Below are 21,426 nucleotides of genomic sequence, written 5' to 3'. Positions count from 1 at the left end.
AATCCATGTACATAAAAGAATGAATGGGGCCATGTATCATGAGATTTTGAGAGGAAACCTCCTTCATCAGCAAGAGCATTAAAGATGAAACGTGGCTGGGTCTTTCAGCATGATAATGATCCCAAGTACACTGCCAGGACAATGAAGGAGTGGCTTCGTAAGAAACATATGAAGGTCCTGGAGTACCCTAGCTAGTCTCCAGATCTCAACCCCATAGAAAACCTTTGTAGGAACTTGAAAATCCGTGTTGCCCAGCGACAGGCCCAAAACATCACTGCTGTAGAAAAGATCTGCATGGAAGAATGGGCCAACATACCACAAACAATGTGTGCCAACCTTATGAAGACTTACAGAAAATATTTGACCTCTGTCATTGCCAACAATGGATATATAACAAAATATTGAGATGAACTTTTGTTATTGACCAAATACTTATTTTCCATCATAATTTGCAAATAAAATCTTGCCAAATCAGACAATATAATTTTCTGGATTTGTTTTCTCATTTTGTCTCTCATAGTTGTGGTCTACCTATGATGTCAATTACAGGCCGACCTCATCTTTTTAAGTGGGAGAACTTGCACAATTGGTGGCTGACTAAATTCTTTTTTTCCCCACTGTATGTGGGGTCTGGGGACAAGTCTGGGAATCAAACATTACTTTTAATTAAACTTCTGCTGAACATCTACAGGTCTGCTCATCCCTAATCATGGCACTTTCACAAGTTGTCCTATCTGTTGCTCCACTTTTGGTAGTCACTAACCAATGCATACCAGGAATATGTAAAAAGATCTGCAGTTTCAAAAATGTTGTCTAGCCCATCAAAGTTGCTCAGATTCTTAGGGGTACTTTGCACACTACGACATCGCAGGTGCGATGTCGGTGGGGTCAAATCGAAAAGTGACGCACATCCGGCGTCGCTGTCGACATTGGAGTATGTGAATCCTTTTTACTACTATTAACAAGCCCAAAAGTGTCGAAATCATATGATCGGTGTAGCGTCGGTCATTTCCATAATTTTGGAAGGACCGATGTTACGATGTTGTTCCTTGTTCCTGCGGCAGCACACATCGCTGTGTGAAGCCACAGGAGCGAGGAACATCGCCTTACCTGCGTCCCGGCTGCAATGAGGAAGGAAGAAGATGGGCGGGATGTTTACATCCTGCTCATATCCGCCCCCCGGCTTCTATTGGCCGCCTGCCGTGTGACGTCGCTGTGACAACGCACGACCTGCCCCCTTAGGAAGGAGGTGGGTCGCCGGCCAGAGCAACGTCGCAGGGCAGGTAAGTGCCTGTGAAGCTGACATAGCGATAATGTTCGCTACGGCAGCTATCAAAAGATATCGCAGCTGCGACGGGGGCGGGGACTATCGCGCTCGGCATCGCTACCATCGGCTTGCAATGTCGTAGTGTGCAAAGTACCCCTTACACTTGCCCTTTTTTCTTGCTTATGACATATCTACTTCAAGATCTGACTGTTCATTTGCGGCCTGCTATATTCTAACCCTTAAAAGGTATTATTATCATAAGATAATCAATGTTCTTCACCTGTCAGATTTCAGAATGCTTTGATATTTAGGAAACTTTATAATTCTAGAAGCTCTTTTTCAGATTTTGGGCACCCTAGTGTTCATTTGTCCTCATTTGCATGTTTGCTGGTTACAAAACAAACAAATAAGACTCTAAACTTTACTGCATTTAAAGCATTGACAATAGACAATGATTACATAACATTATAAAACACTTACACTGCGTCTCTCTATAGTTTTTATTCCACTTTTTTTTTTTTTTTTTAAACACCACAAAAGAAATGATCTTGTATTGTCATTTGGCATTTAATTGTGAACATGAACTCCAGTCGGATTACTCTATGTTCAGCTTTTATTACAACAATCTGAACATATCTGAGTAGCATATAATGTAATGCGGTGGATGGCTTCTGTGCCGCCCCGTGGAAGCAGCCGAGCTGCTCGGACCCGGGTTCTCAGTGGCTTGAGGGTCTCCGGACCCGGGGGTCGTGTTGCCACTCAAATGAAGAGAGGTATTTACAAGGGATTATAGAGTTTGTGACGCCACCCGTGGTGTGCGGTAACTGGGGTGAAGACCGCCGCTGCCGTTTGGGAGTACCCGGGGTGATGACGGGGGGCAGCCAGGTGTTGTGACCCTCCACGGGTAGGGAGGATGCCCTGGGACTCGGTGTGGGGGTAAGGCCGTAGAATGTAGGGATCACTCTTGTACTCACTCAGTCCATTAAGCAGACACCGATAACCAGGTAAACCAAGCCTCTGGACACCACTGCCGCTGAGGGGAGCTAGTTTGGGTCTCGTCCCCAATGGTGCTGCCTGGTGATCCGTGACCTGGCTCCTGGCACTAAGTTTACTTCTCTGGTGGTCCCGGTAGTATGAAACGTGCCGGGTCCCGCTCCCCACTGTGGCTAAGTGTGGGAGCTTGCTCTCAGGGCTCACGCTTGGGATTTTCTGGATGGTTTTGGATGGAAAGTCCTATCCCTCTTGTTGCTAGTGCCCCAATTTTGGAGTGGTTGGGAACGAATCTTGAAGGCTCCATTCTCCACGGGTAAATTATCGGGTTGCCTGCAGCTACTCCCTGACCTAGGGTCCACGTACCCCGTCGTGCCTCGGTCCCGGACCGGTGATGGTGCAAGGCCACTGGCTGTCCTGCTCAACAGATCCGAGCCCCTTGCCATGATACCCTGCGACCGGGGGTTCGACTCCTCTAGGCCCACACCACCGTCTGCTACCTAGACAGCTTCCTTATGGGAGTCACCGCTCCCAACCTCCTCAGAGCTCCTCACAGCTCGAGGGCTACTCTCTCACCACCACTAACTAACTACCTACTGACTACACTCCTCACCTCCCCTCCCTGACCCCCCAGGTGGGCAACTCTATTCTACTCAAGCCGCCCACTGGTGTGTCTGTTGGGTGTGGTGCAGGGTGTATCTAGGATTTGATTTGCTGTTGAAGGCAACACCATTTGGTTAGGGACCCATAACCAAGAGGGAGGTAGATACTGCACGGGAGGGTAGATAATAATCTGTGACGACCTGATAGTACAGGGGCGTCACATTTCTCTGCTTTCTTTATATTCCTATGTGCTGCAGTATTTGATTGCAATAATTAAAGGGAACAGGTCAGCTCCAAAAAAAGGTATTTGCCTGCAGCTATAGAGGTTATCTGCAAATAACTTCCATTTTAGAAATATCATAGGATATTAAGGCTAAATGACACACCCACGGGGACAGGGGTTGTATTCGTCACCGGGCCGGTGGTGGTGGTTTGGGGATGTCACAGTGGCCTTGCCCAGCTTCGTGGCCCCGAGGTGTCAATAAAAGGTAAAGGGGATGGGGATGTTAAGAGTAGTTGTCTTTCGTGATGCTACCTGTGGTGTGCGGCTATGAGGGGAGCAGCCGCTGCGGGATGTCTCTCGCTTCTGGTTTGATGGTGTGACGCAGCTCAGTTGTTTCAGCTCCCCACAGGTAGAGTTATGGCACCAGGGAGGATGATGAGTGCGGTAGTCTATAGCGTCGGAGTGCAGGGGCGATGGCGACGGCAATGACATGGATGACACAGGGGCTGCAGTTCAAGTTCTTTACTCACTGTCAGATTATCGCCCCATGGAGTGCCGGTTTCCACCAAGATGGGCTCCAGTCGATCCTGGATAATTCGGAATCTAGTGCCGGTGTTGTGGATGGTGAGCCCTTACTCCTTGCGTGGTTTCAAATGGGTCCCCATGGCGTGAAGCTACACAGGGTACCCTCTCTGTGGTGTTTAAGTACTGTCCTGTCTAGCAGGCAGCGCAAAGTCCTTTGGTGGGCCGCCCTATGGTCACGACTCCTGGCTCCATATACTGCTTTGCCGCAGGCGCTGTTGTGGGACAGAAAACTTGAAATCCTCTGCCCGCCAGAATTATTAAAAAAACTTGAAGTTTCCCTTAATCTAGGGCTCTGTACCTCATCATCGCTGGTCCTGGTGGAACTGACTCTGTATCTCCTCAGCGACCGTGTTCTCCTTTGTCTCACCAGGTCCACCGGTATTGCTGTTCTCCTGTTTGGAACTGCACTCCACCAGCTTGTGTCTGTCTCAGGCCGGCTCCTAATTCCAACTCTCTGTCTGTCTTGACTTCTCTCTCTCCCAGACATCACCCCTCCCCCTTCCAGGTTCCTAGACTAGTGGGTGGGAAGGCCCTTACCATTAAACTGCCATCCAGGTGACCCGACCCTAGCCTGGTCCCCAGTTGGAAAAGGGCAATGGTGTGTATGTGTGGATGAGTCATGTGAAACCAGCACTGACCTCCTCGGAACCCGGGATGAATACTGCACCTTAAGTCAGGCGCAGTACCCTGTGGCACCTGGAGCCTCAGGGGTGCCACATAAATGCAGAAGGAGGTTTTTGAGGTGGTCAAAAACAATGACTTTTTCAAATAAAAAACCCTTCAGGAAGCTCTCCTTCTTTGGAATATGTGCACACAATGTCTTTTCAGGTGCACTGTACCTGGAACCTGTCTGAAAAAGTATTGCAAATTCTACAGAACAAAATAACAATGCACAGCACTGTAAAAAACAATATTGCTGTGCACATGTTCAGTCTTGTGTTTCTCCTCTTAACCACTTCAAGGTTTGGAAACCCTGAAGTGGATAAAAGAAGAAGCATGGCCAACCTAAGGCCACGTTCACATGATGAGTATTTGGTGAGTTTTTTACCTCAGTATTTGTAGCAAAACCAGGAGTGGGGGAATCAGAGGAAAAAGCATAATAGAAGCACGGGCTCCACTTCTGGATTTATCACCCACTCCTGGTTTTGGCTTACAAATACTGAGGTAAAAAACTCACCAAATACTTAGCGTGTGCACGTGGTCTTACAGTTTATACAATAAAAATTAAGAGGCCAGCAAAGCTACCTAAGTAAAAATACCACCAGCTTTTTCCTGAATTAGCTTTGCCTGCGATAACACAGGGGTCTCCTAATGACATTGTGTGCACATACCCTTGAGGAGTTTTTGGAGGAGTTTTTCCATTTCTTGGTTTTGAAGAGTTTTTGAAGCCTTCTGCAATTCCTGAAGCATTTTTTGTAGTTTTTCGATCTGACTTCCTAGTTTGGAGCAAATTCCACAAGGACTTTTTTAAAGAATTAAAATTACTTTCTTTTTTTTTCACGAGGCATTTTCATGGATTAAACTGGAAAAAATTGCTCAAAAGGCTGAATATATGGACAGCAAAGTAGATTTACCATGTAAGTGAATAGTGACGCCGCAGTGACGTCGCTATGACGCCGAACGCATCTCCCCCTTGAGGGAGTGATTTTTCGGCGGTCACAGCGACGTCACTGACCAGGTATGTGCATGTGACGCTGTCGTAGCGATAATGTTCGCTACGGCAGTGAGCACCAAATGTCGCACGAACGACGGGGGCGGGTACTATCGCGCTCGACATTGCTAGCAATCGCTAGCGATGTCGCAGCGTGTAAGGCACCCTTTAGATTGCTGTTGAATTCTTCCTGCTCTAACGTAGTGCACCTCCCTTGCTTTCCCTGTGCTGTGGGATAGGAAAGGCAAGAATGGTGGTTTTACCATTGTACTTTCCATTCCATTATGGTGGCCAATTTAAAAGCAGGAGGATCGACCTCCAATATGACTGGAGGAGGCAGCAAAGGCAAATGGAGAGCAACAAGTAGGGTTAATATATATGAGAAATTAATAGTGAGGTTCAGTAAACTGCACCTCTGCAAAGGTTGGCAGTTCTCAGTGCAGCACTTCTGCTTACAATGAATGGCATAATCTGCAGAGTGAAACAAATCTAGCAACTGTTCACCTTTGTAGAAGTGTCTCCTGGCACCAAACTGCACCGTACTCTGTAGGGCATGTTCACACGTTGTGTATTTGCTGCAGATTTTGTTGCGTAAATTTTGCAATGGTTTCATTTGTGCAGCCCCTGCAGCGGTCGAACCACTTGGATCAGGGGGTTGCTGTGGCTCGAGGGTCTCTGGACCCGGGGGCTCACGGCCACTTCAAACGTAAAGGGGGTATTTACAGGGGATAAGAGTTCGTGACGCTACCCGTGGTTCGCGGTAAGGGGAGTACCGCCACTGCCGATGGGAGTACCCGGGGGAGATGGAGTGGGGCAGCCAGATGACGTTCCCTCCACGGGTAGGGGAGGCCCCGGGACTCTGGATGATGGAAGTGTAGGGGAGCGTGGTGCAGATTGGTAGCAGGGGAGGACAGCGTACTCACTCAGGCAGTGTTGGTAGTGATGCGACCACAAAGCAGACTCTGACACAGAAGTAAACCAAGTTTCTGGGTGCCGCTGCCACTTCAGGGGAGCTCGTCCGGGAGTCCTCTCCCGTTGGTATTGCTGATAGTCTGTACCTTGCCTCCATGCACTGTATTTTAGATGTTCTGAGTGACCCCTCTGCTTGAAGCTGTCGGGGTCCCGCTCCCCACTGTTAAGTAGGGAAGCTGTGCTCTCGATGGCTGACACTTGGGATTTCAGTGTGCCGCATAAGCTGGAAAGCCCTATCCCTCTCTTTGTGTTGATGCCTTTGATCTCTGAGCACTTGGGGAAAGTTCATAAAGATACTATCCTCCACAGGTTAATTATCAGGTTGCGTGAAGCTACTCCCTGATCTAGGGTCCAGTACCCCGCCGTGCTCTGTACCGGTTCGGTTACTAGGTAGTCCGGTGTCGACCGTTCCCCAAAACTAAGCCTGGCACTGTTCTGTAATACCCTGCGACCGGGTCTCCGACTCCTTCGGTCCCAGACCACCGTCCGTGACCTAGCCAAAAGTCCCCAGGGAGCTCCAACTCCCAGCTCCTAACTCTTTGGTAGCTACTACACAACATCAGAGAGCTGCTACTCCCAGCTCCTCACTTTTTGGGAGCTACTCCTAAACTCTCAGTTTCCTCTCTCTGACTTCCTCCCTCCCACCACCCTGCCTGACCCCTAGGCGAGTGGCCCTGTTCCAGCTAGACCACCCACTGGTGTGCCTGACAGGGTGAGGTGTGACTAGGATTTGAATGCTGATGGAGTAATACCAAAGGTTAGGATCCCAGAACCATGGGGGGTTGAGTCCTGCACCAGAAGAGAAAGGAGCGCAGTACCCAGTGACACCCTGACTAGTTCAGGGGCGTCACACATTCATCTGAATTAACCACATTGATATGAATTAAATCGATTTTCAGTCACAAAACGTAAGACATCAAAATCTGCAGAATGGGAATACATCCTTAGGCCTGTTTCAGACGTCAGTGATTCTGGTACATATGTACTTTTTTTATTCGTACCAGAATCACGGACATACGCAGACCCATTATAATCAATGGGTCTGCTTACACAGTGATTTTTCACTGACAGTGTCTCCGTGCAGCGTACACGTGTCTACATGATTGCCGCACGCAGACATGTCCATTGTTTCTGGCGTCACTGATGTCCCACGGACCACACTATGGTGTGATCCGTGAAACATGTACCGTAGCAGAAAAACACGGACATTGAAAATAAAAAGCATTTTTAACTCACCTTCTCCAGCGCTGCTGGTCTCTGGCCTCTGCTTCAGAGCCAGCTGCTTATTCTCATGCATATTTATGTATGCAGGAACAGCTGACCCGGAAGTAGCTGCAGCGGGGGCGGAAACACAGCAGAGCCGAAGAGTTCACCACCACGGAGAGCAGGAGCGGGGACAGGTGAGTTTATCTTCATGTACAATCATGGTGGATAACGGAGCACGTATCATGGATTGAACATGGACAACCCACGTGTGCCGTGAATCACGGCACACGGAGGGACATATGCGTTTTTAACACGTCTGTGAAAAACATCTGTGTTTTTCACTGACTTGTGAAACAAGCCTTAAGGTGCCAATACACCATAGATAACTTTGAATGCTCATTCAGCTACCGCTATCTCTCTCAACAATGCCACTCACATGCATAATTGGCTCGCCAAGCGTTCTGTTCTCGGGTGAATGAAGTAAGTCACTGGCAGACATATTTAGCAGTGGCTTATCTGCCTGCAGAATATTTTTTAGAAGCCAGGGGCGGACATACTGTTGTTGCAACCTGTACAGCCGCGCAGGGTACAAAATGTAAGGGGTCTCACATCCACATCCAAACCAGGTGGTTTGTGCATTATGAGAAGCTGTTGGACTGCAAAGACTCCATATAAATTTCTTGCACCGGAAACCCTTTCTGTCTGGGTCCACTCCTTATGGAAGTGTTTGGCTGGCTAGATATTTACCTGAAGTATGCTCTTTGCAATATAAAGACAGCACTTGTCAAGGAAATTGGGGTGTTTATTTCTGAATATGGTCGTCAATACAAGAAAAGCTGGTGACTGTGTCTAACGGCAATTGGCATAAAACTAAGGGGCTACCAGGAAACATAGGAGGGTGGATTTCTAGATAATGAGTATATTTAATTTGTGATGTCATATCATTATGGCTTACCTAATAGGTAGGACTTTCCATCTCCTAGAGGATCTTTCTGATATCTGGGAACATTGAATGGCGGAAGCATGTGGAAGGTTTTCTCCAGCAAAGGTTCCAGTCTTGAGGCAGATGGATCAGCAGAATGAAAAAAACTGTAAACTTGACCACAAGCCGGACGGGCCCGGCAAACTGCAAAAGAAAATAGAGAATACATTAAGAAATTGAAAATAAATCAATATAAACCAATAATAAATACTTTATCATAGAATTATATTATTGCAGTCTGATCAGTGTAAGGTTGGGGGTCAACGTAGTGTATGGCCTCCAATACGAAATCATCGAATGTGATTTGCTAATGACACTTGGTACAAACTCTGCTGCGAGCGTGAGCCGTCATTCACTGTAATCTGATTTTCTCGCACATGAGAATTGGATCACAGGCTTGGAGGAGAGGGAGAGATTAGTTTTTCGATCTTCCCCATTGCCTGTCTCTGCATATATCTGTCATGCGGTGTTCTGCGTTGCACTCACTGGGTGTCATGGCGGCGTCGGACTTACTGCTGAGTTTGACAAACTGCCTGGGATCCCTTAGCTGCACAGCCTGTCATGGGCACTGGCTGGTTCTGGCTTCACTGCTCTTCAGTACAGTGGGAGTTAATTTCTGCTGGCCTGTGATCAGCTGCTGGGATCTCAGGCTGCTGATCACCATTTCCAGCCTTTATAAGGTTCTGGATTCTGGAGCTGTTTGCCGGATACAGATTTTTTACTTCTTGAGGTTATCCAGTTGTAAGTTGCGGTTCAGCTTGGTATGTGAGTCCTCCAGTTGGGTATTATTTTCTACCTTTTTTGAGTTACTCCCCAATTCTCTTACTGTCCCTCCTTTGTGTTTGAGTGCAGTGTGCACGAGTTTTTGTTTACTATTGTCTGTGACTATTTGTGGGGTTTTGGTTACTGTGTTTCCATCCCACTCCCTGGGTGCAGGGGAAGTTGTATCAGGGCTTGTACAGGAGACAGGGCCAAGTTGGAGGCTCGAACCTGGCTACCTTCAAGATTAGGTACAGCACAGGGGTCCCAGTCTTAAGGGTACTTACACGCTGCGACATCGCTAGCGATTGCTAGCAATGTCGAGCGCGATAGCACCCACCCCTGATGTTTGTGCGACATTTGGTGCTCACTGCTGTAGCGAACATTATCGCTACGGCAGCGCCACACGCACATACCTTTTCCGCGACGTCACTGTGACCACCGAACAATCCCTCCCTCAAGGGGGAGGTGCATTCGGCGTCATAGCGACATCACTGTGGCGTCACTGAGCGGTCGACCAATAGAAGCGGAGGGGCGGAGATGAGTGGGACATAACATCCCGCCCACTTCCTTCCTTTCACATTGCCGGTGGACGCAGGTAGGGAGATGTTCGTCGCTCCTGTGGTGTCACACATAGCGATGTATAATGCCGCAGGAATGACAAACAACATCATACCGGCGGCAGCAGCGATATTAAGGAAATGAATGACGTGTCAACGATCACCGTTTTTTAACGATTTTGTGATAGTTGATCATCGCTCATTGGTGTTACACGCTGCGATGTCGCTACCAGCGCCGGATGTGTGTCACTAATGACGTGACCCCCGACGATATATCGGTAGCGATGTTGCAGCGTGTAAAGTGCCCTTTAGGGTAAGCCTAGGAGCCCCTGTTTCATGCGTATACCCCGTGACAATATCGCATTGCACTAGGATGACATCAGTGCAGTCCGATGTTTCACACGCACCCTTAGACTTGTATGGGTGCGCTTGATCCGAGAAATGTTGCTATACGTAGCATGCTGCAATTTTTTCCTCAGTCTGTTTAGAGCTGAGGGAAAACTCTCAGATCTGACCTGCAACATTGACTAACATTGGTCTGAGTACATTGCGAGACTTTCTAATGTGAGTGAGACCTAAAGTATGTACACACAGAGTTTTTTTACAAGTCTACTCCAAAAAAATTGATAAATTATTTGAAAAATGATTGAACAACACATTATTCATTTCTATTGTAAAACCACTTTGCTGACCATATATTCAGTCTTTTGGCTATGTACATACAGAGTCTTTATGCTAAGTTTTTGAAGCAGTAAGTGAGCACAAACAAAGTATTTGAGATTTTGAGGAGAATTTCGAAAATTTCTGATCCATTTTTGCTCCAAAATCGCTTTGAAAACCACTGTGCACACAGACTTTGAGAGGTTTTTTTGTTTATTTTTCACTTCAGGAGTTGAAAAACATCTGGATGGAAAAAAGGTCATTTCACTTCTTTGAAGCAGTTGTTTATGGAAACTTCTCCAAACTAGGCACTGTCCAAACAGATGACTGCAAAAAATAAAAAACTCTTCAGGAAAAAAAAATCTTTTCCAAAAAGCTTCAGGAACAAAAAAAATCTTCCCAAAACTCCTCAAAATCTTCCAAAGACTCAGGATTCTGCCTGCAAAAATGTGCCATAAAGCCACGTGCACCCGTTCAGTATTTGGTGAGTTTTTAACCTCAGTATTTGTGATCCAAAGTCAACAGTTAGCAAAAAATGCAGAAGTGGTACCCGTGTTTGTATTACACTTTTCCTCTGATTGACCCACTCCTGGTTTTGGCTACATATGCCTGCCAGGCCCATAGTAAAAAAAATAGTAAAAAAATAAAATAATCCTGGATAACCCCTTTAAAGAAGCACTCCCATCAAAGTTTTTACCCTGTTAATATATTGCAATGATCATATTATATAGAACTTTTTACTTACAATTGCTAATTTTGCCTTTTTAACCAGTAAATTATTCTCTTTTTCTCTGCTCTATGTAGAAAAATTAAGTCTCTTGTCCCTGCATGAATCCTTTCCCTCTTCAGCTCCTGACCCAGCTCCTCTGCTTCTTCCTCCTGCCATTGACTTTTGCAGTGATGACTCATGCAGGGAAAATAGACTTCCTGTTTCTACATAGACCTTAGAAGGATTCACCCAGTCAGTTTTGAATCACATGATGTCATAGACCTAATGGAAAACAGAAGAATTAACTGGGTAGAAAGGCAAAATGAGCAATTGTAAGAACACAGTACTGTGTGAAGACAATATTTTAAGAGGTTAACAACTGTGATGGGAGTACTAATTTGAGTTAAAGCCTGATCATGGTGTAGCCTGACACTCATACTTCCTTCATTTAAAGTCACTATTATGTACTAAAAAGGTCTCATTTTATTAATGGGTAAATTTGCAAAGAGCTTGTAAAAGCAAGCAAAGATAAGATACAAGGCACTCTCAGAGGTTAAATATTCATGCAATTTTATTTCCAATGCAGTCAAAACATGACGTTTCGTCCATGTAGCGTAGCCTTCATCAGATAACTGTAATTGACTATGTTTTTGCAATTACTAAAATGAGCAAAATATACAAAATGAAAAATTATGTATTCGACAAAAGGAAGAATTTTTTTTTCTTGAAACATATATATTCGACATATTTGACACCATCCCTCTTTTGCTCCCATTGGCTATTAGGGCTATTTAAACATGGCGCCCTGTCATCCAGTATATGCTGCATAGCGGTGGATACTGCTGCATTTACAACCAACTTGGGCTGTCTAGTGACACAAGGTGAGGTTTGATTTTTCTTTTTTTTTTCTTTTTATTTGGTATACGGTAATCTATTAATGCTGGTACTTCTATTATTGTATTATACTTGTTTTGTGTTTCAAGAAAAAAAATCTTCGTTTTGTCGAAAACATAATTTTTCATTTTGTATATTTTGCTCATTTTAGTAATTGCAAAAAATTGTCAATTACAATTATCCGATGAAGGCCGCTACATGGCCGAAACAGCATGTTTAGGCTGCATTGGAAATAAAATAGCAAGAATATTTAACCTCTAAGGGGTACTTTGCAAGTTGCGACATCGCTACTGCGATATCGCCGGGGTCAAATCGAAAGTGACGCACATCCGGCACCAGTAACGACGTCGCAACGTGTAAAGCCTAGATGCGCCGATAAACAATCGCAAAAGTGTTGTAAATCGGTGATCTGTGTAGCGTCGGACATTTTCATAATGTCGCACCAATAGGAGATACGATGTTGTACCTCGTTCCTGCGGCAGCACACATCGCTGTGTGTGAAGCCGCAGGAGCGAGGAACATCTCCTTACCTGCCTCCACCGGCTATGCGGAAGGAAGGAGGTGGGCGAGATGTTTACGTCCCGCTCATCTCTGCTTCTATTGGCAGTCTGCCGTGTGACGTTGCTGTGACGCCGCAGGACCCGCCCCCTTAGGAAGGAGGCGGGTCGCCGGCCAGAGCGACGTCGCAGGGCAGGTAAGTGCGTGTGAAGCTGCCGTAGTGATAATGTTCGCTACGGCAGCTATCACAAGATATCGCATGTGCGACGGGGGCGGGGACTATCGCGCTCGGCATCGCTATCATCGGCTAGTGATGTCGCAGCGTGCAAAGTACCCCTAAGAGTGCCTTGTATTTTATCTTTGGACGTATGGTGTGGAAGTCAACAAGTGCACCTCAATATTTAGTGTGGCTGTGCCTTATCCTACTTGCACTTGTAAATGCAAGCAACTTTGCCATTTACCTCTTATCACCACACCAGATTTTTGCCTAATCTGAGAGCAGAATAATGTATAGACAGAGACTCTGATTCCAGTGATGTCACTTACTTGGCTACCTGCTGTAGTTTTGGTAAAATCACTGTTTTTTTCAGTAGGAGATTGTAGAGTAATAGTCACGTTTGTGAGAAAGTATGATCAGTGCTGCTCCTTCTCAGGTCAGAGAAAAAAACTCCATATATAAATATAGAAACAAAAAAATGAAAGTCGCACCCCAAAAATAGTGCAAACCGTTAGACTTTAATGGCCTATGTGGGTTCATAGTGACCCTTTTTCAAGCCATTATGAACAGAAATGTTGCCACATTGGCGATTAAAGGCTTATAATTTGCACTATTTTCTGGGGAGCTACTTCCATTTTTTTCTACTATTTAGGATAGACTTAGGGCTGGGAAACTTTGTACCCCCATTTCTCTTGAAATACTGTATAACTAGTGCTGCTTTTTTCCTTTTTCGTTAAACAATTATATCTACAATCTGAATTGAATCCTAATGATATAATTATTCCTGGCATTAGTCAGGGCACTTGCATCTGGTTTCCTATCAGAACTAATCGCTTACTTCCTTACTCTAAATTGTGTGGCTCTGGGCAACATTATTTAGACACAACAAAAAAACAGGATCTGTTTTCAAGGACTGATGCAATGAAGGTATAATAGTGCGAGTCTCTCTCAGAGCGCAGGTAGAGGTCATTTAAAGGGAACATATGGCGTTGTACATGAAGGCCATCCTGTGGACAGCAAGGTGTAAAGGAGGCGCTTAGCAGAATGAAATAGAGGTTTGTTAGTGAATATTGAGTATAACTTGTATTTTATTCATTGTAATCAAATGGGTTGTGCTGCTAAGTGATTGACAGCTACCTCTGCATGCACAGTCATAGAGGGAAGACTGAGTAGGACCACTGTTGTGAATGTCAGTTATGCTTTTGCTGCTGGGAGGCTCCCTCTTGTGGCCAGGAATGGTTTGGACATAGACCAGGTGTGTTGAGCTATGGGCGTTTCCATTGCTAACTCTCTGCCTATTTAAACCCTGGTCTGCTAGCAGGCTATGCCGGATGTCAGTTGTTCTTTGTACACCAGCCTGCTTCATCCTACTCCAGACCACATCTACCCCAGATAAGTGCTTTGCTCTTTATTTGTTGTTTGGTTCTTTTGGCTCTTATCTGAGTTTGTCATTTGCTGTGGTTGTAGTCAGTTTATTTGCATGCAGGGATCTTCCCTATCAGTTGCTTAGCTGGGAAGCTCCCTGCAGCTATGTTTGGAGTATTGCTCCTGTTAATCCATGTGTTTGTTGCTTCTTGAATTTTTAATGGTTCCTGCTTTCTGTTCATTGGTATGACAAGAGTGCCTGGTATAGGACGGAGTTCAGATCTAGCGATCTGAGGACTTTTTGTACCATCAGGTTTTTGGATTTTTGTAGGGTTTTTCTCTGGCCACCATCAGTCCCTTTCCTATCCTGTCTTATTTAGGCAGTAGGGCCTCACTTTTGCTAATCCTATCATCTATCTGTGTATTGTGTTTTCCTATATCACCGCAGTCTTTGAATGTGGGGGGCTTGCTATTCTTTATCTATTTTCTGAGGCAGAGAGTTATTCATCTTTCCTTCCTTTAGGATAGCTAGTTCTCCGGCTGGGTTCGCAGTGCACAGGATGTTAGTTCACCCCTCGGCTACTTCTAGTGTTGATGGTTAGTAAGGGGATGGCGGCCAGATTAGTTGCCAATGCTCTTTTCACCTTTTAGCAATAATTTATGGTGGTCTTCCATGTTTTTGGATCATAAAAGTCCGCCCACTGGACTCAAAAACAAGGGACTACAATTAATACAATATAAGTTATACTGAAACATTTTAATTTATTTTCTTAATGATTTCAACATTCACTTAAGATACATAATCTTGGTGGTTTAAAGGGAATCTGTCACCAGATTTATGGTACCACATCTAAGACCAACATAATGTAAGGGAAGAGACTCTGGAAGATATGTTGGAAGATACTTCCAACGATGTGTCACTTACTGAGCTGCTTGCTGTCATTTTGATAAAATCAATGATTTATTTGCGGCAAATCTGTAAACTCATGTAATAATAATCTACTGCTGATTAATCAGTAATTTTATCAAAACTACTCTAAGCAGCCCAGTAAGTGACACATCGCTGGAATCAGGATCACCGTCTCTATATTATGCTGCTCTCAGATTAGGTGGCAGAAACCTGGTGACATTTCCTTTAATACAAATACCAGATGGAAAGTAATAAACGGCAAGTATCCACTTGTTTCACCATAAAGTTGCAGGAGGCCTTGATCACAACATTTCATGTAACCGATGGGATCTGGACCGGTGACTGAGAGTAAATATAGTTAAACGTCTGATTAAAAATGACCCAGCAATTTGATTCTCCGGGTTGATGTGATTATGCAGATACTAAATATGCATAGCTTAGGTCTTGGCATGTGTCTACAAAACCATCAGAAGGTGTTTGCACAACATTGAGCTACGGGCCAGATGTCCAACTGAAAGTGTTACATTGACCTAACGCAACTGCTCTCAATGGCTATCATGGTGCAGAGCAAGACGGCAATGGAGGCCAGAATGGACGTCTATCCTTTACAGTAATTAATCCTGCTTTTGTTTTGAATGCAATGTTAGCCAGAGATTAATCTGGAGCTCATGTGGGAAAGACCATAAAGAGGCCTTCTCAAGGGAACTTAATGCTTGTCTAGTCTACTCCTGGAATTATGGTGTAGAGTGACATAATGTTACATTGATTTGCCACAGAACCAGTGGTACGGTCATTTCTCCAAAGTAACCCAGGAGCTGTCATTCAACATGACAACACCAGGCTGCATATTGTTTGTGCTATTGTCTGCAGTCTACGTGGCCTAAATATGCTACCATGTCCTTGTAGCATCGGTATCCCACAGGGATGTTAACTTACTCACCACCCTAACCGGGTCCCCTTCTCCCCCGCTGCCTCCTTCCCATCCTGGGTCCTGTACATGCTGCACAGAGTTCCCGGGAGTGCATCTAAGATGTGACCATGCATTCCAGCCCTGCTCTTAAAAGGTCAGCACGCCATTCCCTCCAAATGTCTCTCAGCCTATGGCTGAGAAGCACTGTGTATTTAAGGCACCCTCTTATTAGGGGTGGTGCCTGCAAAATGCTCCTAATTCGCCGGTGTCACAGTGTGCACCTAAATACAGTAGTTGTCTGGTCCTGAGCTCCTGTCCTGTTATTCCCTGTGTACATTTTCAGTACCTGCCTTACCATACCTGTCTATCCCTGCCATGGCCACCACTCCTGTCCATACCCGCTTATCCAGCATGCCTCAGTCACCCCAACTGTTTATATCTGAGTCTGTCTCCTGACTGGGGGTCAGCTGTCGTAGTCCTGGCCACTACCCTGGGAGTGGTACCTGGCGTCCGCTTCATGATGGGCGCTTAATTAAGCCCCTCCCACTAAAGAGTAAGCCCGGGTTTCCCCTGTGGTCCAGTGGGTCCACTAATCCTGCTTGCAGCCCCTACACCACCAGCGAGCGTTATTGCCCTGCAGTGTCTCTGAACTTGACTCCCATAGTGCACATTTCAACAATTGCAACGGTAGCTGCCAGCAGTGAATCTTGATGATTTGAGGTCCAAGTGCATTCCCTATGGCAGAACATTCCTCAGACAACAATTAATACCCTAATTAATACTAGGCTTAGGCTCATGCTTGTTACTGAATAAATTGAAATGTTTTGAAACTGGAGTTTCTTTCTATATTTTCATAATTTTCATATTAAAAACATGTCTATCCATCCTGTAATTTCAATAATTCATGACTTTTCCATTTTGGTGTTGCAATTTCTATATTGAGCAGTGTATGTAATGTTTAGATTAAGTCTAGATATTTAAGACTTGATTTTAAGCATCATCTAATAGGAAAAAAATAAACATGGAACTCTCATATGATCATAATAGTACAAACAAACAAGGAAAAATAGACTTTTTTTTTCTCTGTAAATGTTTGCGAGGTCCCCTGACAATGACGAGATTGTTTATTTTACACAGCGCAGAAACATCTTGTTATTTTCTCAATTTCAGAAATGGTTACGATTACCGAGACGATTTACAGTAAAGTAATGAATATTTTTAGCGTCTCTTGGGGTAATCGTTTTGTTTTTCTTTCTGTCTTCTCATTCTCATTCAAAGTGCATTATGTCAAAGCCGACAATAACAACACAAATATATTAATGAAATGTGAACAGCATAACTCAGAAAAGCTTCACAGGCAAAACGTTTTTTGAAAAAAAATGTTTTCAAATTTTTTGGATTATCCCAGAATATTGGCAAATTACAATGTAGAAATTAGTTAGGTACATGGCTAAGATGTCTTATTATTATTTGCTCCATATGCAACACACTAGCTCATGGGAAAATGTTATTTACTATAGTAAGTCATTGTGGATCTCACTAAATGGGAAGGGTCTCACTGTCAGGGTCCTCTCGCTCCATAAAATAAAAGGTCCCCAGCACTAGTTTCTCTGTAGAGAGCACCTGGCTATTGAATATTGTAACGATAGTCCTGGGAGTGGACCCACTGGACCGTGCACCGGACTCCCCTGTGGCGCCGCCTCGAGCAAACCCCTATACAGGAACTGTCGGACGTAACCCCAGAGGGCCTAGATGCACAGAAGCCGGGATCAGCAGGATTCACATGATAAATTCTAATAGATACAGGATCCGATCTGAACCAGGTACAGGTTAATGGGATCAGGCAGAAGTCCAGAACCGAAGGCTGGTGCAGGTTACAGGGATCAGGCTGGAGTGTGTGCTTAGCACGGTACTCAGGATCTGCAAGCAGAGACAGAGTTACGCCAAGCACAGGCATAGGGGGACCTGAACATCTAATACAAGAGACAAGCTACAGGGACGCGTTGAACAAGCACTGGCCATGGGGAATAGGAAGTCTTAAATATCCAAAGTTAATTAGTAGTCAATAGTCATATCCCGGACAGCTGTGCTGGCCCTTTAAGTCTAGGTGAATGAGCGCGCAATACAAAATGAGACATTACAAACAGAGTGATCTATTTCAAATGTTTATTTCTGTTAATGTTGATGATTATGGCTCACAGCCAATGAAAACTCAAAAATTATTATCTCAGAAAATTAGAATAATTACCACACAACCCCTGCAAAGGCTTCCTAAGCATTTAAAATGGTCCCTTAGTCTGGTTCAGTAGGCTACATAATCATGGGGAACACTGCTGACTTGACAGATGTCCAGACGGCAGTCATTGACACACTCCAAAAGGAGGGTAAGCCACAAAAGGTCATTTCTAAAGAACCTGGCTGTTCACAGATAGCTGTATCCAAGCATATTAATGGAAAGTTGAGTGGAAGGAAAAAGTGTGGTAGAAAAAGGTACACAAGCAACTGAGATAACCGCAACCTTGATAGCATTGTTAAGAAAAGGCCATTCAAAAATTTGGCAGAGATTAACAAGGAGTGGACTGCTGCTGGAGTCAGTACTTCAAGAGCCCCCACACACACGTACGCATGGGTCTTGCCCACGGGATTTTTCTGACTCTTCCTCCCCTCTCCGCTATTATCGAGCCTTGATTTTTTTTCCCCTGTGACTGACCCCTTGGTGGGGTATTTTACAGCATGGATGGTCCTCCGGCTTTAATCTTGGTATAGTACCACTTTGTCCTGCTCTGGACAAGGACCCATAGGGTTGTAATCCCTCTATATCCACTCCTTATTCCACCGAATATAATCTGGGTCTGCTACTTTATATAACAGAGCCACACGCAATTCTCTACTCCTGTAGATTATGTATTATGTTATTTGCTTGGTCTCATGACTTGTTATATTATGTATTTAAAGTGTATATTATTCTAGATGTGCAGTACGGCATATTGTGGCTTTTGTTAAGGGGTATATCTTGTCTCTTTAGCTTATTACATGATACTATGGTATACCATTATATTATTGTGAGTTGGTGGGGAGATTCATACCATGCTATTTAGTGTGTTTTTGTATTTTAAATGATTTTATGTAATTTTGGCTACAATAAAGATTGCTTTTTATAATAATATTGGACTCTGCTTCCCATTATGCAGTTCTTTTTTCCTAACACTAGCTTGTTTCTTACTGCATGGGTTAGCATTGAGACCGTCTTTATATTATAATTAGATATTAGTTGTGCACCCCTTCCCCTGGTCTTGAGCCCCCACACACAGACGTATCCAGGACATGGGCTACAAGTGTCGCATTCCTAGTGTCAAGCCACTCATGACCAATAGACAATGCCAGAAGCATCTTACCTGTGCCAAGGAGAAAACCAACTGAACTGCCCCTTATCTGCCCCTTATCTCTATCTAGGACTCTGCATTTAAATGTTGGTCCATTTCCTTTGGTACTGAAGTAGTTAAATGTCAGTTTTTCTGCCAGCAGCTCTCCTGCAGTTGAGGTCAGCTGTATCTGCTTTGTAGACATACCCCCTTGTGCTTAATAGCCAGGTCTCCCAGCAAGCTGACTATACAAAGCCATTTGTATGAAAGCCACCTTAGTGGAAGGAGCTGCTGTGGATTCTCCTGAAGTTGTATCCTCTCCATTTTGGTTATTTATCCCCCTGTTTGTTTCTCCTACCCTCTTGTCTCTTTAGTTCAGTGGTGGGTCTAGTGTACCTCACCTGCCTCTCACTAGTCAGGGCATTTATAAAGATTTTTGCAGGGACCCAGGGTGCTGCTCGATGACTTTTGCGGAGACTGTATAGGGAATGGCTAGGAGAGTAGAGACAGCTACAGGTGAGGTTAAGCGGTGCCCATCTACCCTCTCACTAGTCCCAGGGCCCAGCATGTTATTATGTCCCTGGTGTTCCCCCCCTTGTCTATGTTGGTTTTGAGTTGTATTTTTTATTGCGCATCAGACTTCGGTTGGTCTGAACATGCTCGCAATGCTCGTTGCATGATAGACACACTGCAATCTCACAAGAACAAACACGAACAGACTAAGGAGAAAAGCAAAAGAAGGAAGGCAGCAACAAAAGGACAACAACGGTTAACACCACAACCGCCCAAAGCCATAAAGTGCTACAAACATCAGTAAGTCTGAATCACACCACAAGACCAGTATAGACTAGCTAATGCTGGCAATAATGGAATTGTCCAGCCAGCATATATAGAAAAGGAGCCAATGTGACTGATTCCCCAACAGCATGTGATCAAAGGAGATTAACAAGGCAGGAATTAACTCTTGCTAGCCTGACTATGAACTACAAGTCTGTGGGCTGACCCCCGAGTCTCACTGCACTGATCACAGATATTAGAGAAGCTAGCAGGCAGAGTGCCAGAATCTGTAGTGTCCACAGATCCTGATTCCGCCATGACAGTTGGCGATGCCCACAAAAACCTCTTTGTAACACCTACACACTGCATAGAGAGATTGTATCCATGTACATATAACATGGAGAGAACATATATGACAGCACAGAAAATGAGAAAATGGGGAGATTATATCTGTATTAACAGAACATGGAAAGAACTTACCTACATAGAACATAGGGAGAACAACACTGGTAAAAATGTATCTAAATAAAATTAATATAGACGTCTGCTGTTCATGATCTATACATTATCATTCACTAACACAATGACATAGTGCACTGGTCCCTAACTTGTGGCTCTCTACCTGTTGTAAAACTATACCTCCATGCATGAGCATTTAGCCACTGGGAGTTGTAGTTTTGCAACAGCTGGATTAGGGATTTGTGACCTATAATATTGGGTTTCTATGAACAGGGCTTATGTGTCACTTCAATGTGCAATGCAGAATGGTAATAGCATTAATACCGTGATCGCTGGAAACCAATATACAAGAACCTGCCACCCAGAAAGCTCGCAGTCCTACTTATGACAAGGATAATAAGATAGAAAAGATTAGAGGAATGTGACAATAAGTCAGATAACAATAATGAAAAACAGACGTAGATAGATTGGAATATGTTGAAGCTCAAATGCTTCAGAGAACAGTTGGAAAGTATTAGAGAAGTTAATCAATGAACCAGTTTAAAGCTGTTCAGATTTGCTCGACTGCACAACTGCATCATAAATGCTGTGCACTGAAGGAAACCCATCAGCCTGGGGACACGTAAATGCATATTACGCCTGCCGATAAGGCCTTGTCATAGTCATCTGTACAATAAATGGCAAAATCTGATTTTTACAACAACACATGAGGACTGAGCACAGAAGCTACTGAAACTATTAGTTTTGGACTCAACTTCACATAAGCAGATATGTTATTTTATAATAAATTACTCTCTGGCTTCCAAAATAATGTCAAGAGTATCTGCTGCACATCCTTAAAGGGAACCTGTCACCAGATTTTGGCCT

General features: G+C 44.5%; 1 protein-coding gene across 1 annotated transcript in view; it reads right to left on the bottom strand.

Moving 5' to 3' along the window:
* The window catches only part of PITPNM3 (PITPNM family member 3), a 729,687-nt gene that overhangs the window by 45,706 nt on the left and 662,555 nt on the right, over window positions 1-21,426 (bottom strand). The window contains exon 10 of the mRNA XM_075333206.1: window positions 8,453-8,623. Within this exon, the coding sequence (XP_075189321.1) occupies window positions 8,453-8,623 (171 nt within the window). The remainder of the gene's footprint in view (window positions 1-8,452; window positions 8,624-21,426) is intronic.

Source organism: Anomaloglossus baeobatrachus, chromosome 2, assembly GCF_048569485.1.
Source record: "Anomaloglossus baeobatrachus isolate aAnoBae1 chromosome 2, aAnoBae1.hap1, whole genome shotgun sequence".
In the NCBI taxonomy this organism is placed as follows: Eukaryota; Metazoa; Chordata; class Amphibia; order Anura; family Aromobatidae; genus Anomaloglossus; species Anomaloglossus baeobatrachus.
The sequence above is the reverse complement of the archived record's forward strand: the minus strand, read 5'-3'. Positions and strand labels throughout refer to the sequence as shown.